General features: G+C 54.4%; 1 protein-coding gene across 2 annotated transcripts; it reads left to right on the top strand.

The window, feature by feature from the left end:
- The first annotated feature begins 2,283 nt into the window (after positions 1-2,283).
- Positions 2,284-23,749, top strand: LOC111157949 (integrin subunit alpha 5). 2 transcript variants are annotated; one of them, XM_022519698.1, is made up of 30 exons: positions 2,284-2,567; positions 8,778-8,908; positions 10,456-10,568; positions 10,686-10,806; positions 11,008-11,069; positions 11,158-11,203; positions 11,459-11,584; positions 11,808-11,852; positions 11,982-12,025; positions 14,417-14,473; positions 14,666-14,718; positions 15,019-15,227; positions 15,511-15,702; positions 15,964-16,009; positions 16,187-16,288; positions 16,473-16,528; positions 16,663-16,817; positions 17,133-17,270; positions 17,403-17,470; positions 18,074-18,224; positions 18,308-18,400; positions 18,547-18,626; positions 18,731-18,811; positions 18,917-19,022; positions 19,236-19,388; positions 20,141-20,227; positions 20,307-20,420; positions 20,985-21,086; positions 21,886-22,008; positions 22,659-23,749. In XM_022519698.1, the coding sequence occupies exons 1-30, from the start codon at positions 2,338-2,340 to the stop codon at positions 22,740-22,742; spliced, it is 3,168 nt and encodes a 1,055-aa protein (XP_022375406.1). In that variant the 5' UTR covers positions 2,284-2,337; the 3' UTR covers positions 22,743-23,749. The 2 variants fall into 2 exon arrangements, with proteins under 2 accessions (XP_022375406.1, XP_022375407.1); XM_022519699.1 differs by lacking the exons at positions 2,284-2,567; positions 8,778-8,908 and adding an exon at positions 8,994-9,354.
- Positions 23,750-27,520: the final 3,771 nt, after the last annotated feature.

The raw sequence follows: 27,520 nt of genomic DNA, 5'->3' as shown, positions 1-27,520 counted from the left end.
AGACAAGCTGAGAGATACACAGAAGAGAGAAAGCTGAGAGGAGATGGAGTATTTAGAGATCAGCTGGCTAAGAAGAAAGGGCATTGGGTTTAGAGAGTCAAAACACTTGAGTTCTAGAGTCACCACTGACTGGCTAGCCGCGTGTGACCTTGGATAAGTCACTTCAGCTGTCTACACCCATTTCCTCTTCTGAAAGAGAGGGTTGGGCTGATAACCTCTAGGTTAACCTCCTCCTGGCTGACCTTTTTAGGCCAGCTTCCAGACCTGGAGGGCTGTGCCAAAGCAGCTCCAAGTAGGAGGGAACCCCAAGCCAGGCCTGACCCAGAAGCAGAGGAAAGCAGAGCTGGGCAAAGGCAGCCGTGGTGAAAGGAAAGGCAGGAGGTGTTGGGGCCACTGGGAGAGGACTTATAAGGGCAGAGAGAGCCAAGAGAGGAGGGATATTGGGGAGAGTAGAAAAGCCAGCCAGAGAATGACTAAGGGGCTCCCGGTATAAACAGGAGCCGGGAATGGACAGGGAGGGGGCCCGTTTGAGTTGGCCAAGGCTGGGGGTGTGGAGTGAGGAGGAGGACTGGGGCAGGACACTATGTCCCCTGTCCCCCACCAAGGCTCCTGGGAGGAGCTGAGTCACACACCTCCCTCCCTCTGCCCCCCCCCCCCCCCCCCCCCAGCCCCCCAATCCTGGGAAAATCTAAAGTGTTTGTGCCTGGGCTGAAAGAAAACGAGAGAGCTGGTTCGTACACTCGTGCTTTGCCGGGCTATACAGTGGTCAAGCCACAGGCCCTCTGCCCCCAAAAGGGGTTCTCAGCCCTTGGCTTGAGCAGTATCCCCTAGAGGTTACCTTTGCGGCAGGGGCGCACTTAGATTCTGACCCAGAGATTACTTGGTTTCCTCCCCTAAGAAAGCCTCAGGACCTACAGATGTGAGAGTGGGATGGGCGCCCACGTCACCCCACAGTCTGACCAGCTGACCTCTCCCTTGGGCCACAGCTGGCTCTGGAGAGGGGCTTTTAAAAAAACAGCTGGATGATTTGGGACAGGAAGTAGATTAGCAGAATGAGGAGGAGACTGTGTGGAAAGAAAAAGCACTGATTTGGGGCACTTCATTCTGAGACCCCCGGCAGAGTGGGGCAGGGGCCTGGGGAAGAGAAGGGGCAGGGTTTGATTTGCGGGATTATTATTCTGGAAGGGGAGAAGTCCTGGAGGAAAAAGGCCGGAAGGGGGCAGGGAAAGAAAGGTTAGGAGAGAATCTAGGCCCCTTGGTCCCCCTCCCCCAGACTAAGATAAAGACTAGAATCCTGAAAGGTGATCTCATCCCACAGAAGCAGGGCTGGCGGAAGGGGTGGGCTGGGGGTCACTGCCTTCCCCTGCTGAAGAGTCCTTTCCTCTACATCCACAGGGGATCAGGGGATAGTGGGATCCTGGGCTCCAGCTCCCAGAACCTAAAGTTTGGGCCCCTCTGCAAGACACCACCACCAGTCCCACCACCCTAGCCGACTTTACAATTCTTCAAGTTTGTAGGAATCAAGCCAATTTGATCAAGAAGACACTGAGGGTCCCAAGTATCTCCCCCTCCCAAGCACTCCTAGGCTCTTAGAGGTCAACTGCAAGATTCTAGGGAGGGTCTCAACAGAGGTTTCCATACCCTTCCACCAAGAAAGGGGTGACCTGGAGCAGAATTCACCTGGTGACCACCCAGGGGCAGGTCCTCCATCAGATCAGGCTGCCTGGGAGTGCCCCATACCTCAACTCCTGAGTCCCAAATCCAGCTGGCCAGATCCCAAGCACCCAGTGGCCGCAGAAGGCAAGGGGGAATCCCAGTTGGCTAGATGCCAGGGGTGTCTCCTATCTCTTTAGACCCCAAAGTCTCCTTTCTGAAGGAATGAGGGAGACCCCCACACACATATACGGGCTGCGTCCTCCCTCCAGAGGTGATTCCTTTCCTCATTAGGAAATTCTCCGCTCCCTTTTTCCGACTCCTTTTCCGAGCGTTTACGTTGTACATCTGGAAAGGAGGGGGAGGAAGGAGGGGAAAGCAGAGAGGAGGAGGGGGAAGAGCCCAAACCCGCCCAGTCTGACCCAGTCCAGACAACCAGCCTCCAGCTGGGGCTAGGGAGAGGGGAGTGGAGAGGTGCGGCCCCCCCACGCCCCTTCGGGGTGGGGGGCGCAGGCTCAGCGTTCCAAGGACCCAGGAATGCCCCCCCACCCGCCCCCCCGGCAGGCGGGGCGAGGGCTCAGCCGGGAGTTTGGCAAACTCCTCCCCGCGTTGAGTCATTCGCCTCTGGGAGGTTTAGGAAGCGGCTCCGGGTCGGTGGCCCCAGGACAGGGAAGAGCGGGCGCTATGGGGAGCCGTGCACCAGGGTTCCCTCTCCACGCCGGGCAGCTGCGCTGGGGGCCCCGGCGCCGACCCCCACTGCTGCTGCTGTTGCTGCCGCCGCTGCTGCTGCTGCTGCAGCCACCACCCAGGGTCGGGGGCTTCAATTTAGACGCGGAGGCCCCAGCAGTGCTCACTGGGCCCCCAGGCTCCTTCTTCGGCTTCTCGGTGGAGTTTTACCGGCCGGGAACAGACGGGTGAGTGAGGAGGGCTGGCGGCGGGATGGGGGGTGGGGGGTGGGGGGTGGAGGGCTGGAGACTGGGGGCGCGGCTGGAGTATAGAGGGGACCAAGGCTGGAGTTTGAGAGGCGGAGTTTGGAAGGACTAGGGCTGGAGTTGGGGGCCCACGCTAGAGTTGGGGGCCCACGCGGGAGTAGGGAGGGGACAGTGGCCGGCGCGGAGCTGGGCGCCTAGGTTTTGAGATCAGTGGGGAGACCTTTGTGGGGTGGGGAGAGGACACGAAGCTGGAAGCTGTTGAGGTCTGGGCACGGGTCTTGGGGCCAAGGGAAAGGAGGACGCGCGAACCAAGAGCAGCGGGTCTCTGGCTGAGATCTGTGAGCTGCCGGGACCCAGGCGGATGCTGGCGGAGAGGGGGCGCGGAGCCGGGAAGGGCTTTTTGGAGCCCTGGGGGACCTCGGGACCCCTGAGGGCCATTGTGCGGAGGGAAGACAGGCTAAAGCAGAATGAGCTGTGTGTAGCAAGAGGGGAGTCGGGAAGTGAGGGGGTCCGGAGGTTAAATGGGGACCAGCCTCATCCTCCCCTCCCCCGCTCCGCTCAGACTGGGAAAGACCCGGGAGGGGGATGGCGGCTCCCTCCCCTTTCTCCTCGGGCTTCTACTCCGCCTTCCACCTCCAATCTCCGTTCGGACGAGGGGACCCGGGAACTTGGGGAGAGTCCCGGGACCCTGGCCCTGGGGGCGCCGGCGCTGGGGCGGGCTTGGCCAAGGGCGGGTGCTCGGATGTGTCGGGAGGGGTGTGTGTGCGCGCGTGAAGGGGGGTGGGCGGTTTCCCTCTTCCTCTAGCTCTTGGGAGGAAGAGAAATGCCGATTTCCTGTAGCTTGTCGGCTGGAGCTGAGCTAAGACCGGACTCCAGGGCTGGGGTCGGAAGCTGAGGAGACATGGGCTCGCTGGGCCCAAGGGCGTCATAACATAGGACATCAAGGACTGGGGAAGTCTCAAAGGAGGGTCCTCACTCCCAGCTCAGCAGGGTGACAAGCAGACTGGACCCTGAGTGCCTGGATAATGGGGAGCCCACAGACTTGGGAAAGCTGGAGTTAGAGCTGAGGCAACATTGGAACAAGGGTGTTTGTTTAAATGTGGGGGGTTGGGAAGCAAGAGGAGAAGGTAGCTGCTCCTGGGCCAAGGCAGGGAGTCCCAGCTGCCAGATTCCGGATCCTCCACAGTAACTGGGAAATCCTCCTTCTCTTCTGTCTCTGGGCTCTGAGCTTTCCACGGGTCCTGACTACCACCACCACCCCAACCGCTAGTGTCTCCAGGTTTGATAGGACCTCTGTCAGGGGTGAGCTAGTTTTATACACGATACAGTTAACTTAGCTCTATTCATTTTCTTTAGTTTTTGGAGAAAAGGAGTTAATCTAGCTAATTCGGGGGGGGGCAAATTTCTCCTTTGTCTGGAATGGGAAAAAAGAAAGATAGTTAGGCCCCAGCTGTTGGTTCTGCGCTATTCAAGGTCCCCACCCAACCCCCACCCCACCCCCCTGGCCTCCTGCCCAAACCCCATTGCATCACCCTGGCCTGGAGCCTCTGCCAGGCCTGGCCTCCCCTAGGCCCCCTCAAACTGCTTACCACAACCCTAATGGAGTAGAGAAGAGGGAGGCAGGGAGGTTATGGGATCTTGCCCCCATCAGGGTAAATCCAGTGGTCTGGCTCCTAACCTTCCTCATTAGGCCACCCCCACCCCACCCCCACCTAGCAAAGTGTCATCTCCGTTTTAAAAGTCTCCTTTAAAACATCTGGGCTCTCACACCCTCCCGTTCCCTAGGTGTCTGACCCCTGGGCTAATCCTACAGTCCCTAAAGCTGTCCTCTAAACCAGGACCCAGCAGCCTCTCATCCCTTCTCCTCCCCCTCTGCTCATCTCTCCTCCCCAGAGAACCCAGGTGTCCAGCTTGCACTCCTCCCCTCTCATTTTCTCTTACAATACACCCTTAGAGTAGGACTCTGAACATTCCACCTCCCCAGTGACCTCCCTCCCACCGCAGCTGGGCCTTCAACCCCCTCCTGCCCACAGGGGACAGACACGCTTCCCAGACATGGGGCCATCACTGAAGAGGGCAGGCCTCAGTGTTCTTGTCACTGCAGTGGCTTTCACAGGGACACTGAGACAGCCTCAGAGGGCAGGGTGAGCTCAAGAGAGGTTACGTGGTAAGAAAGGGGCAAACTTTGAGTCAGACAGCGCTGGGGGTGCATCCTGGCCCCAACACTTGCTCTTTGTGTGACCCGGAGAGAGTTAGTTTTGCTTTGTGTTTCATGAAAATCAGACACCTAATGATTGAGGCTGCTCTGAGGACTGAGACAAGAGATAGAAAAAGCACGTGGTCCATAGAGGGGCACCAGACATGGGAGGCATGATTTTTCTAGGGTAGCTGTTTTCTATTTCTGGTTTTCTCCTCTCTGGATAGCACCTGGTTCTTTGTCTAACTTTTCCCCCATTTCTTACTTGCTTCTAGTATTTGTTTATAGTAGTGATAGTAATAATGGTCCTTCACATTCCTTAGCACTGTCCTATCAATTTTTCCATTGGATTGTTAACAAGAATCCTTGCATTAGATATAGGAAACACTATTGTGCTGTTTTATATACATATAAACGGAAACTTCAGGAATCATAGAAATTGGCTTAGGGACCATTCAAGGGCAACCCATCATTTTAGGTGGGGAGGGAATCCAGAGCTTGGAGAGAACGGACTTGGCCCAGGTCACAAGCTGGAAAGGCGCCCAGACTTCTTAGCCCAGCTCCCTCTTCTCTTCTGGTACCAGCACTGCCACAAGGAGAGGCAACTCTTCCTTACCAGCCAGTCCAGCATATCTCTTGGGAATTTGGGATCTAGAAGTCCTCCTCTGGCCTGGCCCTTTTGGTTGTGGGACCTGCCGGAGCTGGGCCCTGGCCACTCGCTACTCCCCACCCCCTGCCTTGCCAGGCCAACAGAGTCAAACAGTAACCATGTATTGAACAGGAACTTGGTTAATCAGAAGCCTGGCTGGGGAGATAGTAGAGGGGAGAGAAGGGGATTGATTTGTTGGCAACAGGGTAGACGAGAATGCTGGCCTAGGAAGTTGGATTCCTAGCTTCTGGTCCTCTTGTCAGGAAGGATTCTGATTGGCCTTGCACATCTTACTTAACCTCTCTGGGACTTAGTTTTCCCATCTGTAAAATGAGAACATGGGACTAGGTCAGCAATTTAATTAAAGCTTTTTCTTTATTTCCTTTATTTCTGTTTAAACACAAACAGTATCTTACCAGGGGACTCTATATAAAACAGAGAAAAGAGGTTGCTCTCTAAAAGAAGGTGGGAGGACTGTCAGGACCAAACTAGCCTCCCCAGACTCCATGTGGCCGGCGTGAGGCACCTATGGGACAGTCTTCAAACCAGTGGTTGCTATCTGTGGCTCCTCACAGCTGTGGTAGCCTGTGTCTCCACAAGCCAACTGTCGAATTTTGGGGAGCTGAGGCTTCAGAAGAAATCATGGCAATTATTTCTTCCGTGAACTCTACATTTTAGCAGAGTTTATCTGCCACAGTGCATTTAGTAAGGCATAATTAATTCCCTTTTCCCTGTTTTTTATCAACTAGAAGTTAGAACAAGCAGACAGCTCTAGCTGCCAGTCAGAGCTTCTGACCAATACGTGATAACCAGCTTCCCCAAATGTTGATAGAATTTTGGCCAAAAGCAAATACGCTTGCGGTTTTTATTAGTCCAGCCACCTTATCAGGTGAATGCATGATTTCCACTAGGCTTTCTGAAATATTGAAAATAGCCCAAGGACCCTTCTTTGTTACCTTCATGGACCCCTAAGAGGGTGCAACTGCTGCAGGATTTAGGAAGCAAGAACTAGGAGTGGGGCCTCCAGGATTAGCTATGTGACAGGGCTGCCCTGATACCGGGCACTTTGCTTGGCACATGGGGAAGGGAGCTATTTATTGGGATGCAAGGGCTGCTGGCCCCGCAGGTGTAAGTCTCGGGTTGGGGTCTGCGTCTGTATCCCTTGCCTGCATGCCAGATCTCCTGAACTCTCCAACAGCCACAACATAGACGCCCCCCGGCCCATGAGCCTGTGGGCTTCACAGGCTTGCCTCTCTCACCTTCCATCCCTGCCAGACTCCAGGCATCCTAGGAGCACTCAGGCTCAGTTCCTCCTCAAGAGCAGGGGGTCTTGGAAAACTGGGAGCGGGAACAGGTCTCTTGGCTGCCACCCTGTGCTCTCCTGGGAATGGAATAGCAGAGCTCCAGGAGACTCAGGTAAACTGCTCAACCTCTTCACCAGGAGGGGGAGAGAGAGAGAGAGAGAGAAAGGGAAGTGCCCAAGTCCGCACTGAGCTGGTGCTAGACCCGGAGCTCATGACTCCTAGTCCAGTGCTCTTTTCACTGCCTCCTGTACCACAGCTATTCTTTGGGGCTGCGCCTGCTAAGGGAAGCTTGTACCCCTCTCTCCTCACCCAGGCCCGGGGCAGTGCAACCTCTGCGCACCACCCCCAGCCCCACCGCCAGTCTCACATACTGGGTCCCTGTGCCTTCCAAGAGGCCAGCTCCCACCCCCCACCCCCCCCTGCTGAATGTAATGCCTGAGTGAGAGGGGTGGGGCCTGGCGGGTGGGAGACAAACGGAGAAGTGAGAGGTTGGAAACAGACAGGAAGCCACAGGCAGTAAACATTTCCTGTCCCCAGGGTAACCAGGGCTCGCACCCCACCCCCCTTCACTCCAGGAACTCTCCCTCCCTGGCCCCCCTTCTATTCTTCTGGACCCTGCCTTCTCCCTCCTCTGTTCTCATCCTCAGCACCCCCGCTGCCTACTCCACACTCCCCACTTCAGTCCCATGGCCCCGCTGCCTTGGTATACCCACCCCTATTCCCCTTGAACCCCACCCCTATTCCCCTTGAACCCCACCCCTGTCACCCTCGCCCCACCTGGTCCTCTTGGAAGACACCCCTAGCTTTTGGGGCATCTACCATACTTACCCACTTGGGCTCTCCCGGCTAAGGAGGACTAGGGAACATAGCCAAACAGCAGGGAAGAGATGGTGCTGTGAACTGAAAGGGGCCAGAAACCAGGAGAGATGGAGAAGATCCGAGAGAGATCCAAGAGTGAGAGATGTGAGAGAGACAGAGGAATTAAAAAAAAAAAAACGAAACAAAGAAGGCAATAGTCACAGGGGCGAAGGGACAGAGACAGAGAAGCAATAGCCAGAGCAGATAGGGAAGGAGAAGAGAGGCTAAGCTGACAGGGACACTGGCCCAGGTCCTGGGTCCCGTTGCCCAAGGCTGTCAGATGCAGTCATTGTGGGAGACCCTGGAGGAGAAAACCAACGAGGCTGATGGCTACACAGAGGACTTGGAGCCAAGGGCCCTCAAAGACTGTGGTAGAGGCAGAGCCAAAGACAGGAAAGATTGCCCGGGACCTTAACCATGACCACACCATTACATAGGACCCCCCAGCAAGAGCAGTTTCTCCTCATTGTCTCGAAGCACCATGTTCAGAAGCAAGACCCAGCAGAGCAAGATCTGAATTCAGACTCCTAGGGATGGTGTGTGGGAAGGGTGTTCAGGGGCTGAGCGGAAACCTAGCCAAGATGGGGAGGTCTACCCCAGAGTCTAGGGGAAGGCAGGCCCAGACCCAAGGGAATCTGTCTTCACCATCCTCCAAGATCCTCTCTCCAATTCTACTGACCAATTTCCAAGACTCACATTTTCCTCCTACACACCCCAAGGCTAGGCAGCTCCGATGCCTGGGTCTCAATGCCTGGATCTCAGCCCAGAGAAGGGCTTTGGCCTGGGCCTTAGCTTGGGACGAGAGGGTAGAGGCTAGGTGAGAGGACCCTCCAAGGTCGTCTCCAGGGGGCTCCAGGGACTACGTGTCCCATCCTGGCAGATCTACAGGGAAGCTGGGGTCCAGGCCCTCTGGGCCCTGTTCTCTTCCCAGAACTGACTCTTGGTTCCTCCTCTCTCTAATAACAAGGGAAGGTGGTGGAGGAGGGTGGTTGTGTTAGTGACAGCGGCACATGGGGACCACCTGACTCCAGCCTGTGCCTCTGGCATCTGTGGCATCTTCTGAGATATAAATACAACGCAGGGGGCATCTACCCCACCCCCAGCCAGCCCCTGGCCCAGAGGCCTGGGGAGACTGGAGGAGAGCGAGGAGTCCCTCTGAACCGCCTCTCCTTTCCCCTCCGCAGGGTCAGCGTGCTGGTGGGAGCGCCCAAGGCTAACACCAGCCAGCCGGGAGTGCTGCAGGGCGGTGCTGTCTACCTCTGTCCCTGGGGTGCGGGCTCCGTACACTGCTCGCCCATTGAATTTGACAGTAAAGGTAACCCCTTTGGGTAGGCGGGAAGCTCGGAGAGGGCCCGGGGGTGGGGCTGCGGCTGGGGGGCGGGTCGAGCGGCGCCGGGAGCAAGGGGGCGGAGCCTGTCCTGGTCTGTGGCCACGTGCCGTCCCCGCGCGCGGGCGCTCCAGCTCCGGGGAGCGGCGGTTCCCCGTGGCACTCATACCACGTTCCCAGTCTAGCCCAGCCCTAGGAGGGCGGGTGTGATTCAGAAACATGTGGCTCTCATTTCCCCTGAATCACCCACAACTCTGGGAGGCCGGGGCAGCAACACAGACAAAGACAGGGAGAGCCACACAGACTTTTCAGTCCATCCGACTAAGCACTGACTAAGTGACAGTGCATGCCGGGCACTGTGCCGGGGCTGCGGGGACCGGAACGCGATGAGACTACCGCCCTCAAGGAGCTCCGGATCTGGAGTAGATGCAGAGGTGGGTGGGAGCGAGACCGAGGGAGACTGCGGGGAGAAGGGCAGGAATAACAGCTGACACTTTGAGAGCACTTGCTCGCTGCTGCCTGCAAGCGGCATACCTCAACTTGCTTGATCCTTTCAACCTGGGGGGTGAGGTATTATCCCCACTTCATAGATGAGGAAACGGAGGTTAAGTAACTTGTCCAAGATCACGCAGCTAGTACAGGGTGGAACAGGGGCGGGAACTTGAGTAGTCTGGCTCCACAGATAAAGACTGGGGTGAGGGACAAAAAGAGGAGAGATAAAAAGATGGAGACAATGGCGAGGGCAGGGAGAAAATCATGAAACAAACTTTTTTTTTTTTTTAATCTGAAAGACAGATGAGAATCAGAAGAAAGAAAAAAACTGTCCTCTAAAGGCCAGAGATAACACTTGGAGAGACAGACAGGTGAAGGGAGCGAGAAAGAGACGTAAGGGGGCAGAGACCCAGTTAAGAAAGGGGATGGAACAAGGTGTCATTAGAGACTCAGATCCAGCCACAGAGAAGTGGAGCCAGAGGACTACTCTCAAGGGAAATAGCCTTTCTTCCCCACCACCCTCCTGCCTTCACCTTCCCGCAGGCATCCCTGTCCCAGCCCAGTGAGGAGGCACGGGGACAAGGGGAAGTCAACTCTAGAAAGCCTAGGTTCTGGGTGCATGCACATGTGTGTGCACTTGTGTCTGGGGAAGGGGTGAGTGAGGCTGCACAAAGCAGACTCTAAAGACCCTTCCCAGGATGCCTGGGTGGCTCAGTCATTAAGCGGCTGCCTTCGGCTCTTGTCATGATCCCAGGGTCTTGGGATCCAGCCCGGATGGGCTCCCTGCTCTGCGGGAAGTCTGCTAATCCCTCTCCCACTCCCCCTGCTTGTGTTCCCTCTCTCACTGTGTCTCTCTGTGTCAAATAAATAAATAAAATCTTTAAAAATTTTTTTTAAAAAATAAAGACCCTTCCCCACTCCTCCCAGGGAGTCATGGGCTTGGGGTTTGCAAGCACCTGGGTGCTCCCAGACTGAGGGTGGAGGCCACTCAAGGTCTCAGCCATCCACAGTCCAGCCTGACTGCCTTTTCTCACTTCTCCAAGGCTCTCGGATCCTGGAGTCATTGGTGTCCAGCCCAGAGGTAGAGGAGCCTGTGGAGTACAAGTCCTTGCAGTGGTTCGGAGCGACAGTTCGAGCTCATGGCTCCTCCATCTTGGTGAGAGCCCCCAGCAGTGTGGTGATAGGAGATGGGTGGCTGTTGACTATAGTGGAGCACAGGCCTGAGGGAGAGAGGAGAGCCCCTTCGGACTAACCTGCTCCTGGGCCCTGTCAGGCCTGTGCCCCCCTATATAGCTGGCGCACAGAGAAAGAGCCGCTGAGTGATCCCGTAGGCACCTGCTACCTCTCCACAGACAATTTCACCCGCATTCTGGAGTATGCACCTTGCCGCTCAGGTAGGGCAAGAGAGGGCATGAATCCCATGTCTGTCTTCTCCCCATGAGTCCCCACATCACCCCAGTTAGCCTTTCCGACCACGGTCAAGTTCAGGGAGGGCCTTTCTCTGGTGCCCCCACCTCCATCCCTCCCCAAGCTCTCTCTTTCCTGCGAGACCCGTCTGTGCTGGGCTCCTTCCCACTGCCTTCTCCCCCTCGCAGATTTCAGCTGGGTCGCGGGACAGGGTTACTGCCAAGGCGGCTTCAGTGCTGAGTTCACCAAGGTGAGAGGGTGGCCTGGGAGGGAAGTGGCTGTGCGTGGTGTCACCCAGGAGTCAGGACTAGATGTGGACTCCTCTTCTTCTCCTACAGACTGGACGTGTGGTCCTGGGTGGACCAGGGAGCTATTTCTGGCAAGGTAAGTCCTTCCTCTGCTGTCCCTTCGTCCCCAGCACACGGCCTCTCATCTCTCCTCCCGCCTGAGGTCACCATCCCTCCCTCTTCTCTGCCCCGTCCTCTTTCTCTTCTTTCTTAAGATGTGTATATCCTTTTCCACCACCCTCCATAAGCTTTCCTTCCCTGAACCAGACTTCTGCAATGCTACCCCGCCGTCTCCCACTGCCCCCCCCACACCTCCTCCTCTGTGCATCCAACCTTTTGTCCCCTTCCCCAGGCCAGATCCTGTCTGCCACCCAGGAACAGATTGCAGAATCCTATTACCCTGAGTACCTGATCAACCTGGTGCAGGGGCAACTGCAGACCCGCCAGGCCAGTTCCATCTACGATGATAGCTACCTGGGTGAGCGAGCAGCTGGGGAAGGAACTAGAGGGGGAGAACCTCAGGCGCTTTTGCCCCAACTCCCCCGCTTCCTCTTCTCCCAATCAGGCATCGGCAGCCCGCTGTCATACTTGTGGGCAGGCTGTGTATGAAGGCCCAATAGGGGAGGGGGAGGAGCTGGAGGGTGGGCCACAGCAGAGGGGTCCCCACAGGAGTACTAATACCCACTCTCCCTGTCCCCCAGGATACTCTGTGGCTGTGGGCGAATTCAGTGGTGACAACACAGAAGGTGAGTGTGTCCCCAGGTTGGGGGACAGATGGAGGAGACCCAGGACGAGGGGCCACAGGAATGAGACCCCATTCTGGTCTGATTCCCCTTTCCCCACCCTTAGCGCACAACTTTCTCATCTCTTTGCAGACTTTGTTGCTGGCGTGCCCAAAGGGAACCTCACCTATGGTTATGTAAGACGCAGCTTGACCCTCCCTCCTTCCCTCAGTCCCTTCCCTTCCCCTCCCCTGGCTAATCACAAAAAACCATGCACCACAGTTTGTGAGGGTTCAAAAAGTGGATCAGAACTGGGGCTCTGGAGGCAGCCCTGGGTTCAGAGACTGATGCTTACTCTGGATGAATCATGTTATTTATTCATACCCCACTTCATTCCATAAAATCCTTAAACCTACTTAGCCTCTCTGAGCCTCATTCTTCTCTGTATAATGGGATAATAATAGTTCTGACCTCACAAGGCTCTTGTAAGGACGAAATGAGATAATGCCAGTGAAAGGACTTAGTGAACTCTTAGGCAGTGTACAACTGGTAGCTGTTATTATTAGACCGTGACAAGTGCTTTAAAAAGGACATAGATAAGAATGCCACAGGAGTTCATCCAATTAACAATGTTTATTAAGGCAAGGGAAGAGATGAGAAGATGAATAAGACACTGTACCCCATCTCATAAGATGCTTCTAGTTGAGAATGTGAGATAGGACCCGGGTCCAGGGACAGAAACTATTCCTGAGCACGTTGGTGCCGCAGGCTCTGCCCACTCCTCACAGCAAGCTAATGGGACTAGATGATACCGGGCACATTTTCCACATGAGAAAGCTGAGGCTCTGAGACTAGGCAAGTGATTTAAGATCACCCAGTTAGTAGGTGGTCGGAGAGAGATTTAAAACCAGATCTGTCTTATTCCAAGTCAGCCTGCTTTTTTTTTTTTTTTAAAGATTTTATTTATTTATTTGACAGAGAGAGATCACAAGTAGACAGAGAGGCAGGCAGAGAGAGGAGGAAGCAGGCTCTCCGCAGAGCAGAGAGCCCGATGCGGGCGGGGCTCGATCCCAGGACCCTGAGATCATGACCTGAGCCGAAGGCAGCGGCTTAACCCACTGAGCCACCCAGGCGCCCCAGCCTGCTTTTTTTCTTTTTTTTTTTTTAAGGTTACTTTTTAAATTTTTTTTTTATATATTTTTTTTTAAGATTTTTTATTTATTTATTTATTTGACAGAGAGAGATCACAAGTAGACAGAGAGGCAGGCAGAGAGAGAGAGAGAGAGGGAAGCAGGCTCCCTGCTGAGCAGAGAGCCCGATGCGGGACTCGATCCCAGGACCCTGAGATCATGACCAGAGCCGAAGGCAGCGGCTCAACCCACTGAGCCACCCAGGCGCCCCAACTTTTTAAATTTTTTTAAAAAGATTTTATTTATTTATTTGAGAGCGAGCGAGAGAGAGCACAAGCAGGGTTATTATAAGAGGGAGAGGGAGAAGCAGACTTTCCACTGAGCAGGGCGCCCGATGTGGGGCTCGATGCCAGGACCCTGGGATCATGACCTGAGCCAAAGACAGACGCTTAACCAACTGAACCACCCAGGTGCCCCAAAGTCAGCCTTCTTTCTGCACTGTGATAAATTTCAGAAAAGCGGTTAAGAGGATATAGCAGTTTAGGGGAAGGAGTAACCTTTTTTAGGGCAGGAGCAGATCAGAGAAGGTTCTATAAAGGATCCGTGGAGATGAGGCTAGAGGGCATCTGGGACAGGAGCATGAAAAGCATGGAAGAAAAGGAAAAGAAAGGCCATTGTAGCATTCGTGGGCTGATTGAGGATAAGGAGAATAAAGAAAGGTTGAGGGAAAACAGATAGTTTGGGGCCAGATTCCCCAGAGCCTCAGAGGACCAGCCAAGAAGCTGAGAACTGGGGCAGTGGCTGCAGGGAATCACTGTGGATTTCCAAGCATACGTGTCCCTCCTGGATCCGCTCCAGGACTGTCAGTCCCTCTGCTGTGATGGAGGCAGGGTACAGAGAGGCAGGGACAGAGCCAGGGACCATCCAGCAGTCCTGGGAGAGGACTCACTCCAGAGTAACAGCAGCAAGAGTGGGGAAGAGGGCGAGGAGTCAAGGGCCAGTCGCGAAGGGGGGACAGAGAGGAGCCAGGAGTGTTGTGGTTTGGGAGGGCTGGGGGATGAAGAATGACTAGGTCTCAGCATGCATTCAGCATTCAACTGATGATTGTTGTCTGCTGCTCACCAAGCACTACTTCAGGCTCTGGGGAGAAAGCAAAGACCAAACCGGAACTCCCGCCCTCGCTGATCATACATTCTAGTGGGTATAGATGGACACGGACAAATATGAAATCCATCAGTTGTTAACCAGTGATACGGAGAAAACTAGTGAAGTTGCCATGTAATGCAGCTACTTGGCATAGAGATGGGAACATGAAAGCAAAGTCTGGGGGGAGTTAGGAGATGAGTGGTCTGTGTCTCCCACAAATGCCTCTCCCCAGGGAATCCCGTGCCCGTTTGTCCTCCACCCAGGGGATGGTCTGGGAGTCCAAGACCAATGGGTGTATCTCGTCCTCTCCAGGTCACCATCCTTAATGGCTCAGACATCCGATCCTTCTACAACTTCTCAGGGGAACAGGTGAGGACACCCCCCACTCACAACCCATCTTGGCCTTCTTCCAGCGAAGTCCCAGCCCCAACCTAATAAGCTCAGCCCAACTTCTCAGGCTCCCTGGAGTCTCTGACCTACCCCTCCACAGTCCCTGTTGATCCTGTGGAGTGACCCTCTAGTTCTGACCCAAAGCTGCCCCTTTGTCAACCCCCACCTCAGATGGCCTCCTATTTCGGCTATGCAGTGGCAGCCACAGACATCAACGGGGATGGGTAAGTGGTGGGAAAGGGGCACAGTGCCATGCCCTCCCCAGATCCATGATTGAAGAGTGGGAGTGAGACAGAAAAACACAAGGAGGGTTTTTCTCTGGATCTCCCCCCGCCCCCAACCCAGTGCCTGCCTTCCCCATGCCTGGGAGCCAGGAGAGAGCAGAGGGCTAAAGACCTCAAGTCTTCTTGCTTTGGGAAGAGGGAGCCTGGGATCCAGGATGCCTGGGATTTCCTGGCAGTGGGGCTGGAGGGATGGTGGCAGGCGGGGTCTCAGGACACCTCGGTTTCCCCCCCTGTCCTCAGGCTGGATGACTTGTTGGTGGGGGCGCCTTTGCTCATGGAGCGGACTGCTGACGGGAGGCCTCAGGAGGTGGGCAGGGTCTACGTCTACCTGCAGCACCCAGCTGGCATGGAGCCCACACCCTCCCTCACCCTCACGGGTCATGATGAGTTTGGCCGGTTTGGCAGCTCCTTGACCCCCCTGGGGGACCTGGACCAGGATGGCTACAATGGTAAGTGCCATGGGCCCCAGGAGCTGAGGAGGAGTCTGGGGCCTGAGTCAGAAGGAATCTGGGGAGACTGTGGCTGTCAGCTAAGATACCCAGATCCCCCGGTGACTCCTCAGGGAGGTTGTGTAAACTTTAATCCCCATGTCTGGGTTTTGAAACTTGAAGAGATTCAAGATCTGGGAATAACGGATGGGGAAGAATGATCCTGGGTTCTGGGCTCCAGTGGTAGAGATTCAGACTCCTGGATTCCCAGCCTCCTGACTTGTGTGTGTTGTGTGTCTTGCAGATGTAGCCATTGGAGCTCCCTTTGGTGGAGAGACCCAGCAGGGAGTGGTGTTCATATTCCCTGGGGGAGCAGGAGGGTTGGGCTCTAAGCCATCCCAGGTTCTGCTTCCCCTGTGGCCAGGTGGCCACACGCCAGACTTCTTTGGCTCTGCGCTTCGAGGAGGCCGAGACCTGGATGGCAACGGATACCCTGGTGAGCAGTGGCTGAGGCCTTGTTCACATTAGAATTCTCCAGATCACAGACCCCCTCCCTCCTTCTCTGCACATTCCTGGGGTCCTGGGTACAGTTCTAGAATAATGCCACCAGGTGCCGCTGTCCCCTCCTTTGGGCCTCCTTTGAGCAATGACCTAGAAGAGGGTTAGGAAGGAAAGATGTTGATTTGGGGCCTGCTGTAAGGGGTCCTTTCTTGACTTTGGGGCCTGCTGTAAGGGGTCCTTTCTTGACTTCTTGCAGATCTGATTGTGGGGTCCTTTGGTGTGGACAAGGCTGTGGTGTACAGGTATGAATTCTAGGGTGGGGCAGCATGGGAAAAGTGGGAACTAGGGAATTTCTTGGTAGGGCTGAGGTTGGAAAAGTGCACAAAGGACACTGGCTTCCTGGGGCTTGTGCATCAGCTTCCTGCACCTGGATTCCAGAGAAGTCTTAGTTCTATCGACCCCATATCCACTCTTGGCAGGGGCCGCCCCATTGTCTCTACTAGTGCCTCCCTCACCATCTTCCCTGCCATGTTCAACCCAGAGGAGCGCAGCTGCAGCTTGGAGGGGAACCCTGTGGCTTGGTGAGCTGGGGCCCAGGAGATGACAGGGAATGGGTCTGAAATACCTCAGTCTGTGCCTGGGAGTGCGCAGAGAAACCAGGTCTGGGGAAGGGGACAAATGCGGGTGTCTGTCCGGGTCTGGGAGGTAGGTGAATAGGATGCCTGTTCCTTGGATACACCAGCTTTCCTCTTGGTCTTCTTCCAGCATCAACCTTAGCTTCTGCCTCAATGCTTCTGGGAAACACGTTCCTGACTCCATTGGTGAGGGAGACTGCCTGAATCTCTTAGGCCTTGGGATGGGGGATGGAGGGACCGGGGACTTTGGCACCTCCCTTCTCTCTGAATAGGTTAAGGGGGAGAGACAGATTCTCCTGAACATATGTTCCTGGCTGCAGGCTTCACAGTGGAGCTCCAGCTGGACTGGCAGAAGCAGAAGGGGGGAGTACGGCGGGCACTCTTCTTGGCCTCCAGACAGGCAACCCTGAGCCAGACCCTGCTCATCCAGAATGGGGCTCGGGAAGACTGCAGAGAGATGAAGATCTACCTCAGGGTATGGCCCCAAGGGCAGAGAACAGACTGGCATGGTTGGAGGGGGTGTCCCATAGAACTGGGGTCCCTCTTGAAATAAAAGAGATTGGGAAATTTCAGTGAGAGGCTTGGGACTTTGGGGACTGAGGAAGGGGCCCTTCTGTCTGAGGAACTGGGAACCAGGCTGTTGGGGCCTCGGAAGGAAAGAGAATGGTCAGATTTGGACACCTGGATTCTTGAGGGCCCTGAGTGGAAAAGAGATGTGAGAGGCTGAGGAGCAGGGCCATCAAGTCCCCAGTGTTCCCTGACACAGTGAATTCTCTCCCCCACCCCACAGAATGAGTCAGAGTTCCGAGACAAGCTCTCCCCAATTCATATTGCTCTCAACTTCTCCCTGGACCCCCAAGCCCCTGTGGACAGCCATGGCCTCCGGCCAGTCTTACATTACCAGAGCAAGAGCCGCATAGAGGACAAGGTGAGGAGAGAGGGGAGAGAAGAGACCCGGGAAGAGATTGCCCTGGGCATCCGGGGCAGGGCCGTGGCGGCGGGAGCCTTCAGTTCAGGAGGAAGTCTCAACTCCCCCTCTCAAGGCTATCCTGGTCCTCAGGCTCAAATCTTGCTGGACTGTGGAGAAGACAACATCTGTGTGCCGGACCTACAGCTGGAAGTGTTTGGGTAAGTGAAGGACAACATCAGGCTGGGGGATTCCAGATGCCAAGATCTCATAGTAGGACATGTTGGAGTTTGGAATCACCTGGCACCTGAAAATACAGAATAGGGACATACTAGCAAGCTGTGCGACCTTAAGAAGTTACTCAACTTCTGTGCGCTTCAGCTTCTTTGTCTGTGGAGTGGGAATGATAGCATCCATTTCTCTACCTTTTTGGAAGGACTGTGTGAAATAATCTACATAAAACATCTGGCTAGGGGACGCCTGGGTGGCTCAGTCAGTTAAGCGTCTGCCTTCGGCTCAGGTCATGATCCCAGGGTCCTGGGATTGAGTCCTCCCTCGGGCTCCCTGCTCGGCAGGGAGTCTGCTTCCCCACTGCCTGCTGCTCCCCCTGCTTGTGTGCACACTTGCTCTCCTTCTCTGACAAGTAAACAAATAAAATATTTAAAAATTAAAAATTTTTAAAAAATCAAGCATCTGGACTAGTGCTGGCCATAGAGTTGGAACTCAGGAAATGGCACCTATTATTATTACATTATTATTATGGTTCATTGTCCTGGTTTGGGGATTCATTTCTCAGTGTCCTTTACCCTGTGTTTCCCCTCCAGGGAGCAGAACCATGTGTACCTGGGTGACAAGAACTCCCTGAACCTGACTTTCCATGCCCAGAACGTGGGTGAGGGCGGTGCCTATGAGGCCGAGCTTCGGGTTATAGCCCCTCCAGAGGCTGAGTACTCTGGACTCGTCAGAAACCCAGGGGTGAGAGGGGCCTCTCAGGTTCGGCTTGGGAGGGGACCTGCCAGAGGGGCACCAGAACCTTACCCATACCCACCCACCTCCAGAACTTCTCCAGCCTGAGCTGTGACTATTCTGCTGTGAACCAGAGCCGCCTGCTGGTGTGTGACCTGGGCAACCCCATGAAGGCAGGAGCCAGCGTAAGTCTGGCAGAGGAGGAAGGATCTGAGAGGGCAGTGACCAGCCTGTCCAGAGCACAGCTGTGGAATAGGGAAAGGGGCTGGAATTGGGGTGAGACAAATGCCCACTCTAACAGGCTCCCTTGTCCTCCTTCCTTGCCCCACAGATCTGGGGGGGCCTTCGGTTCACAGTCCCTCACCTCCGGGACACCAAAAAAACCATCCAGTTTGACTTCCAGATTCTCAGGTAGGGAGTAGGGGGTGAGGGGCTGGGTGGAGTGGAGCCTGGTGCAGGGGGGCATCCCCCTGGCTGGGCTCCAGCACCGCCTCGGTCTCTCCTCCATCCCGCAGCAAGAATCTCAACAACTCACAGAGCGAAGTGGTTTCCTTCCCACTCTCAGTAGAGGCTCATGCCCAGGTCTCCCTTAATGGGTAAGCGCCCAGGCAAAATGTGGCCTTTCTGGAAGGGGAGATGCTTCTAGGAAAGGATGCATCTAGGATTCCTTCCGCGGTCCTCTGAACCACCCTCCTCCTTAGTGTCTCCAAACCTGAGGCAGTGCTGTTCCCGGTGAGTGACTGGCATCCCCGAGACCAGCCTCAGGTGGAAGGAGATGTGGGCCCTGCTGTCCACCACGTCTATGAGGTGAGGAATGGTAGGGGCCAGAGGCTGGGTTCAGGGCAGGCTGCTGGGAGTGGAGGGACTAGAGAGAATTTCATCTTTGCCTACTGACTGCCTCCTTCACTTCTAAGATAGGAGACATGCAGCAGGGGACAGTGGGCCATGATGACCCGGGGGTCTCAGGAGGACAGGAGCCCTCACCTCCTTCTTAGGGTGGTTGTGTTCCCCTCTCCTCAGCTCATCAACCACGGCCCCAGCTCCATTAGCCGGGGCATGCTGGAGCTCAGCTGTCCCTGGACTCTGGAAGGTCAGCAGCTTCTCTACATGACCCGGGTGACAGGACTTGCCAACTGCACCACCAGTCACTCCCCCAACCCACAGAACCTGGAGGTGAGAGGCCTGGAGACTGGCATGGGAGGAGGGACTAGGGCTGGGGAGGTTGGGGAAGGTCACTGGAGGCCAGGAAAAGCCAAAAGATTGTCCCTAAAGCTAGGACTGTAAGAGGGGCAAAATAGCACAGACACCTCAAGGCTGTGGAAGGGGGAAAAGACTCTTTTTCATACACTGCCTGAAATATCCTTCCCTTAATTCTTGCCCTTCCATACTTCTAGGGTCCATCTCTGTCCCACCTTCTCTGGGAAGCTGTCTTCAGACCTGTTCCCCTGGGCCCTTATGCCTGGTTTAAAGTTTATTTACTCATTGGCAACATTTAAGTAAATGAGTATCTATGCTAACACTGTTATAGGCTCAGGAAATATCTCACTGAACAAAACTAACAAGGTCCCCTCTCTCATGGAGCTTACATTTTAGTAGAGAATAAGAGACAATTAAAATTGAAAGGGGAGGGGCACCTGGGTGGTTCTTGGTTAAGCATTTGCTTTCAGCTTAGGTCATGATCCCTGGCTCCTAGGATCGAGCCCCAGAGCCCCACATCAGGCTGCCTGCATAGCAGGGAGCCTGCTTCTCCCTGTCCCTCTGAGTCAGTCCCCCTGCTTGTGCTCTCTCTGTGTCAAATAAATCAATAAAATCTTTAGAAAAAAGAGAGAGAGAACAGGTTGAAACTGCTCTGGAACCCAGTGCTGGCTGACTTGGATGCTGTGATGAGGTGGGAAAGGCCGCTAACAGTCTCTTCCTTTTTCCAGTTGGATCCAGAAGGTTCAGAGCACCACCGCTTACAAAGACGGGAAGCTTCAGGACGGAGCCCAGCCTCCCCAGGACCTCAGATCCTGGTAAGTCATACTGGGACTTGGGTTCTCAGAGCCACCAGAAGGGCAGAATTCAGGGTTCAAGTCTCTCCTTTCTTCCCAGAAATGCCCCGAGGTGGAGTGTTTCAGGCTGCATTGTGAGCTTGGGCCACTGCACCGGCAAGAGAGCCGAAGTCTGCAACTGCATTTCCGAGTCTGGGCCAAGACCTTCCTGCAAGTGAGGGAGCCTTACCTCCACCCTGACCTTCAGGCCAGCCTGATCATACCCTCCCTTTCCCTACGGCCCCAGCCACCTCCTTGGGTGAATGTGACCCAGACAGTCCAGCTCCCCTTCCTCACCCTTGTTTAGGCCAGGCTGTGTCCTTTGTGCCACCTAGTGGCCATTCTGGGAATGACAGCCTCCCTCTCCAGGCCCTTTGGGAGGAGGGAGAACTGGAGGGAGACCAGCAACAGAGAGATGGAAGTTGAATTCACAGTGGAGAGGCGAGCAGATATAGGAATAGTAAAGAGCAGTCATTTATTGAGCAAACGCTGCTGGCCAGGCAGTGTCCTAGATGCTTGACCCACATTAATGACTCAAAAAAAAATTGTATTAAACATGTAGCTATCTAATTATACATTATTTAGTTACACATTTGTTATCTTATATAAGGAACACAGATATTCAGGAGAGAGTAAGTCCAGAACAGGGAAAGATCACGACCTGAGCCAGATTGCGGGGAGCCCTCTGTCCTCTAGATCCCAGGAGGGGCGGCCCTGAGCACCTCTTCCCCACCCACAGCGGGAACACCAGCCTTTTAGCCTGCAGTGTGATGCTGTGTATGAAGCCCTGAAGATGCCCTACCGGATCCTGCCTCAGCAGCTTCCCCGAAAGGAACTTCAGGTGAACCTGGGCCAGAGGTCTGAGCCAAGGAAGGCTCAGAGTATGGGACCCGGCACTAGGACTGGGACACGGGTGGGGGCTGGCCTTGTTATTTGTAAAAAATACGTATTGAGCATTCCTATGTACCAGGGTCTGTGCTGGGTCCTGGGGATATAACAATAAGCAAGATGAACAGTCTCTTCACTCTCGGAGTTCACAGGCTAGCGGGCAATGAGAACACAGTGTGACAAGCACCAGGATATTTATGGGAACACATCAGAGGGACACTTTTTTTTTAAGATTTTATTTATTAATTTGACAGAGACAGCGAGAGAGGGAGCACAAGCAGGGGGAGTGGGAGAGGGAGAAGGAGGCTTCCCAGTGAGCAGGGAGCCTGACCTGGGGCTCGATCCTGGGATCATGACTTGAGCTAAAGGCAGACAGACGCCTAATGCCTGAGCCATCCAGGTGCCCCTTAAGGGACACTTAAACTCAGTCTTGGCAGGGTCAGGAAAGGCTGCCTGGAAGAAGTGATGTTTCAGCTGAGACCTGAAAAATAACTAGGAACTACCAGGCTGATTGGTTAGGAAATGTATATTCTCTAGGGAAAGGAAATTAGCAGGTGTGAAGACCCAAAAGTAAGAGACAATAATGCACACCTTGGGAATTTAAATTTTGAAGTTCAGAATTCTGTTAGCCCAACCTGGGTAGCCCAACCCGGGAGGTGAGAGGTGAGCTGGATCTGATCGCAAGTGGGAGCCAAGTGTAGGTTGGGGAGAACTAATGGCTTTCTAGTGACTTCTCCTGACTTGCTCCCTAGGTGGCCACGGCCGTGCAGTGGACCAAGGCAGAAGGCAGCCATGGCGTCCCACTGTGGATCATTATCCTAGCCATTCTCGTTGGCCTCCTGCTCCTGGGGCTGCTCATCTATATCCTCTATAAGGTCAGCCATGTCCTACCTATGACTTGGCCACTCCCTCATCAGGTTCTGCCCTGAACCCAACATAGTCCCAAGCATCTATCTCCAGATCAGTTCTCCAGCCACGTACCCCCCACAACCCCATCCCCGCCCTAGCCACACTCGCACTATCCTTATCCTGTCCCTAGGATCCTTCCACAGCCTCCAGCTTAGAAGGAGTCTCTTGACTCGAGCTGTTAAGTTTGCCTAGACTTGCAAAATCAATGCCATGGCAAATTGTGGCATTTGTGCCATCCCTTCCCCCAAAAGCTAATGGCAGCCATTACTAATTGGCCAGACCCTGTAAGTGGCCTCAGAATCCTTCTCAAGAGGCAGCCACTACTAAGCATTCAAACGTAGAATTTGAATCAAACCTGTTTGCTATCCCTAGCCTAACTGGGGGCAGTTTTACAGCGCTGATGAAAGAACCCCTTATACCAAAAGCAATCCTGGCTTTAGCCCTCCTGGCCCATTGGACCTATTGTAGAGGTAGCCTTAGCAGCCAGGATTTAGGCCAGTTTTGCAAAATGGGGAGACTGGAAGTGCTAGAATCCTCTTCATTTCCTCTTGGGATTAGCTCTGGGGAGAAATGGAAGCTTGAATATCTAAACTCTCCCTCCTTACTCCCTCACTAGCTCGGATTCTTCAAACGCTCCCTCCCATATGGCACCGCCATGGAAAAAGCTCAACTCAAGCCACCGGCCACCTCTGATGCCTGACTCCTCCCAGTCCCAGACTCCCAATCCTCAAGGCCCAGTCCCCCCCACCCTCAGTCTACTGACTGGGAGGGGGCTGGGCACTTCCTGAAGGTGCTGAGGGCCAGGGAGAACCTCCTCTCCCCAGCCTAGAGACATACTTGAAGGGCCAGAGCCGGGAGGTGAGGAGCTGGGGATCCCCTCCCCCCATGCACTGTGAAGGACCCTCGTTTACACATGCCCTCCTCATGGATGGGGGAACTCAGATCCAGGGATAGAGGCCCCAGCCTCCCTGTAGCCTTTGCATTTTGGAGAACGTTTCCTGAAAACAACTTGGAACCAGCCCTGGGGAATCCGATCCCAGTTCTCTGGGCCAGATGTGCCACCAGGACTTCCTGTCCAGCTCCAGACTGCAAAGATCTATCCTCAGTCTTGCCAGAGATCACAGGAAACCCCCAGCTAAGAACCTGGAATCTGGGGAGTGAGACTTGGAAGCTCTGGACAGTCCCCACCCTGGTGGGCCAGCAAGAACACTAACTGTGGATGGTGCCCCAGGCCCAGCTCAGGACAGATCCCAAACAAGGATCATGCTGGCTCAGAACCAGCTCCAAGAGAACTCAGAACTCTAATGGGGCCAGATCGAACCTGGGGCCTGGGGTTGATCTGGGACCCAGACTCAGACGTTGGTAACCTAACCAGGCAGATCCAGGATTACATTTGAGCCTGTTCCAGACCTGGGCCTGGAGGCCCAATCCACCTCTGACTTGGGAAAAGTCAGGAATCGCCCAGAACCCTGAAGGGGCCATGATGGTAACAGATCTGGAACCTCAGCCTGGCCAGGCACAGGCTCTCGCAGTCCCCCAGGAAAAGGGGAGCCCACTGTCCTGGGCCTGCAGGATTTGGGTTCTGCCCACTAGCTGCACTGACGCTGCCCCTTTCTCCCTGCCCAACCCGCCCCCGTTCAGCTCCGGACATCCGGGACTTATTTAAACTATGTTGCAAGTGCAATAAACCCGGCCCGGTGCCCCCACTGACCAGAGCTGGAATTTGTGTCCTTCCCTACTCTTTCCAAACCCAACCTGGAACCAGGTGGCTTGATGCGTAGGAAATGTCTATTTTTCACAGTTTCTTTCCTTGGGAGGCAGAAGTATGACCCCCAGGAACTATGGAACTACCTTCTGGGTTCCCTTCTCTTAAGTGAAAGAGATGATGGAAAGGGTGAAAGGAGGGCTTGACTCCTGCCCATCACCAGCCCCACAAGATCTGGTTCCCAGCACCTCCCAGAGAGAAGAAAAAGAATCCTTTCTCCTTGGGTTTAAGCACTAAGGGAAGAATACAGAACGGGAGGTCCAAGTTGAAGATGGGGGAAGATGGTGCAGAAGACTCACTGGGTTTCTCTAAATCAAAATAATGAAATGGCTTGAGAGAAAAAGCCACAAAATGCAATCAGAAGAAAGCCAGTTAGGGTTTTGTTTTGTTTTGTTTTGTTTTGATTGCTCAGTATATGCTGGTAGGTAGAGAGGGTGTTAAATTGTTAACATACTTTAGTTTCTCTAGCAATAATCCTGTCAAGTAGATACCATTAACCCCATTTACACCAGGGAAAATTGAGGTCCCTGGAGGTTATATAACTTGCCCAAGGTCACGAAGTGAGTGCCAGAGCAGAGTCGAATTCAGCCTTGTCTGACTGAGAAAGCCCTCATTCATAACCAACATCCCCTAAGGTTTAGGTCCTAGAAGAGAAATCGAAATGAGGGAGCCCCTCGCGGCCCTCTGTCTTTTCAAGGCCAGTTCTAATGTGCCGCAGGAGGAAGGGGAGGGGTGCTGAAATTCTAATGGATTGTTGGAGGCAAAGATGGCCATGGGATGCTGGAGCAGAATTCAGCCGCTAGAGGGCAGCATACCCACAAATTTATGGGAATTTTGGGCAGGGAGTGCCTGAAGTCCAATTCCTCTTTCCCCCATCACCTTATTCTTGTTAACTTAGGCTTCTGCCTAGCAGTGCCTACGTCACCTTAAACGTATCTGTCCTGGGAGGTCAAGGCTGCTGCATACTCCCATCTGTGACTTCTTGATAACTGTACCTCAGAACTTCTTTCCAGAACCTATAAATGAAGAGGGACTGATAAGGAGGAAGAGACCTAGTAAGGCCAAGAGCCACCCAGTATTTCCCAGGATGGCAGCTGATGCATTAACAAGGCACTGGGAATTCTCAAGGAAGGAAATCTTGTATTCCCCTGTTTGGGGGAGGCATGAAATTGGCTTCAGTCCAACTCCAGTGGCCAGATTTGAGATTTCTTACAGTATGGACAGGAGGAAATGAGGAAAGGAAGTGAGCTGTGTGGGGTATTGGGCTGGTGTCACGGGTGTGTCTGTGTAGTGCCTGTACCTCTGATTCTCAGAGAGTGACAAGGTCTCTCCCAAGGGTACACAATATGAGAAAGGAATTTCATGGGTTCAGAAAGGCCACAGTTGCATCTAGCACCTGCCTTCCCGCCCCTGAACTATACTTCTCAGGCTCTGGTCTGTTTCCCCTTCCACATCTCCCTGCCCCTCCAGAGGATGTCTGCCTCTCATCCTGAGACTTGAGCCATCCAGGAGACAGGAGGGGAGGCTAGGAGGCCTGAGCCCTCTCCCTCTCTTTGTGCAGAGATGGGAAAGAGGCCCTGGGTAGGGAACAGAGCAGCTGGGGGTGCAGAGAGGGGGAGGGGGCTCAGGAGAGGCAGCTGGCAGGCGGGAAGCTGATCTGGGGGTCTCAAGTTTCTTGACATCAATTAGAGCAACCGGCCTGGGCTCATTAGTAGCCCTGGGTGCGGGGCTCATCAATAATGAATTAGCCCCCCACACTGCCCGCCACCCCCCCCCCCCCCCCCCCCCCCCCCCCCCCCCCGCCCATGGCTGCCTGCAAGGTCACCCCGCCCTCCAGCCAGCTGCCTTACCTTGGTAAGTTAAGCAACTCCTCTTCTTTTTTTTTTTTTAAGATATTATTTATTTATTTGACAGACAGATCACAAGTAGGCAGAGAGGAAGGCAGAGAGAGAGAGGAGGAAGCAGGCTCCCTGCTGAGCAGAGAGCCTGATGCGGGGCTCCATCCCAGCACCCTGGGATCATGACCTGAGCTGAAGGCAGCAGCTCAACCGACTGAGCCACCCAGGCGCCCCGAGCAACCCCTCTTCTGAGACCTTGCTAACTCAGAGTCCCTGGGGGCAGTGTGGGAGGGCTGACAAGGCAGAGGGCTAAGGGGTCTCTATTAACAATCAACCACACCTACTTTTGACTCCTGTTTGTTCTGATGCTACCAAGGAGGTGAGAAAATGGCAAGAGGCAAGAAATTGGGGCAGGGGAGCAGGAAGTAGGATGAATCACAGGGCCTGGGGAGAAGCAGTCTTTGTGATACTAGAGTTGAACAACATGGTGGCAGGTTGGAGCTAGAGTAAGAGGACCTCCTCTGATTGGCTAGGAGACCCTACATTCTCCCCCAAGGTCAGATTTGGGCAGCAAGACCTGAGTCCCCTGAGATCTCTGGGCCTCTCGATCAGAACAAGACCAAGGCATTGAAACCCCCAGCATTCTCTTGTCCTTGAGCTGGAACAACTTTTCTTGAAACCAGATCAGTGGGGGTTAAGGTAAGAGACTGCTGAAGTCCAGAACCAGGAACTTGAACTTCTCATCTAGTCTCACTTTCATGCTGAACCCAGGAATGCCAGTCCCCAATCCCCCTTCCCCTTCCTCCACTGTTCCAAGACTCCAGTCCTGCCACCCTTCCAGCAACCTCTTCCTCCCTGCCTCCACCCTTCTTAAATCCCAAGCGTTCTAATTCCCAGTCACACCTCCTTTCCCTCTGGCTGGGACTGGCCTGAAGCTGGCCGCATGGCATTCTGGGAAGTCCTCCTACTTTCCTCCTCTGGGGGCAGGTATAGACAGGTCCAGGCCGTAGCAGCTGCATCTTCCACAGACAATGCACAGACTCCCAGACCCAGACTCCCGCCTCATGCTGGGGTCCCAGTTGCTCATCTCTAATCAAATCCCCCCGTTAGTCCTTAAAATACATCCCATGTCCTGCACAGCCCCCTGACACTCTCCCCAGCCTGTACATTCTGTCCTATTCCCCATCCTCCCCTCCACCTCACCAAACACCCCCACTAGTCCTCTTCAACTGGAGCTCACCTTAATGGGGAAGGCCCTGGGTTTGGGTCCGGATGCCTGATGGATGCTCCTATCCCCACCCCAATTCAGGTCATCTGTACAGAACCTCAGTTCTGGGCTTTGTATCATCTTCTGGGAATCCTAGTGATCACCGTTGCAAGCTTCTTTTTCCACCTCTTTTTGAGTCCATTGATTGCAATTTCTTCACTCAGACCTTCCCTAAGGACCTGGGCATTTGAACCCCAGCCAGAAATCAACCTGGGATCCGTCTTCAGCTCCACATTTCACCTCTGAAACCCAGCCTAAACATCCTGCTCAGAGAAACAAAGTCAAAGAAACAAAGGACCTTAGCATACCCTGCCTTCCTCCACACGGACCCTGCCCAGCCTATCACTCTGAAGAGGACCCAGGTGTCCCACCCAACCCAGGCTCCATCCCTCCCCGGAGTACTCGGGCATTCCCTCACCCCATATCAGCTCATGACCAGACTTCCTGCCCTCCGACTCAGCCCTTCTCAGGAACCCAGGCATCTTAGTTCCCAGCTTCCTCCATCACCTCACACCGCCTTGTAGATGTCGTGTTCCCCCAGTCCTGGCCGCAGTGACACAGTAAATCCAGGAGACCGGGGGCAGCAAGTGGGAGAGAAAGCGGGAGGG

The sequence above is a fragment of the Enhydra lutris genome, unplaced genomic scaffold (assembly GCF_002288905.1).
Source record: "Enhydra lutris kenyoni isolate GAN:26980312 unplaced genomic scaffold, ASM228890v2 scaffoldscaffold56, whole genome shotgun sequence".
In the NCBI taxonomy this organism is placed as follows: domain Eukaryota; kingdom Metazoa; phylum Chordata; class Mammalia; order Carnivora; family Mustelidae; genus Enhydra; species Enhydra lutris.
The sequence above is the reverse complement of the archived record's forward strand: the minus strand, read 5'-3'. Positions and strand labels throughout refer to the sequence as shown.

Coding starts and splice junctions, on each gene's coding strand:
- LOC111157949 (XM_022519698.1), top strand. CDS start 2,338: ATGGGGAGCCGTGCACCAGGGTTCCCTCTCCACGCCGGGCAGCTGCGC. Junction 8,909..10,455: donor CATTGAATTTGACAGTAAAG/GTAACCCCTTTG, acceptor CACTTCTCCAAG/GCTCTCGGATCCTGGAGTCA. Junction 10,569..10,685: donor CTCATGGCTCCTCCATCTTG/GTGAGAGCCCCC, acceptor GGGCCCTGTCAG/GCCTGTGCCCCCCTATATAG.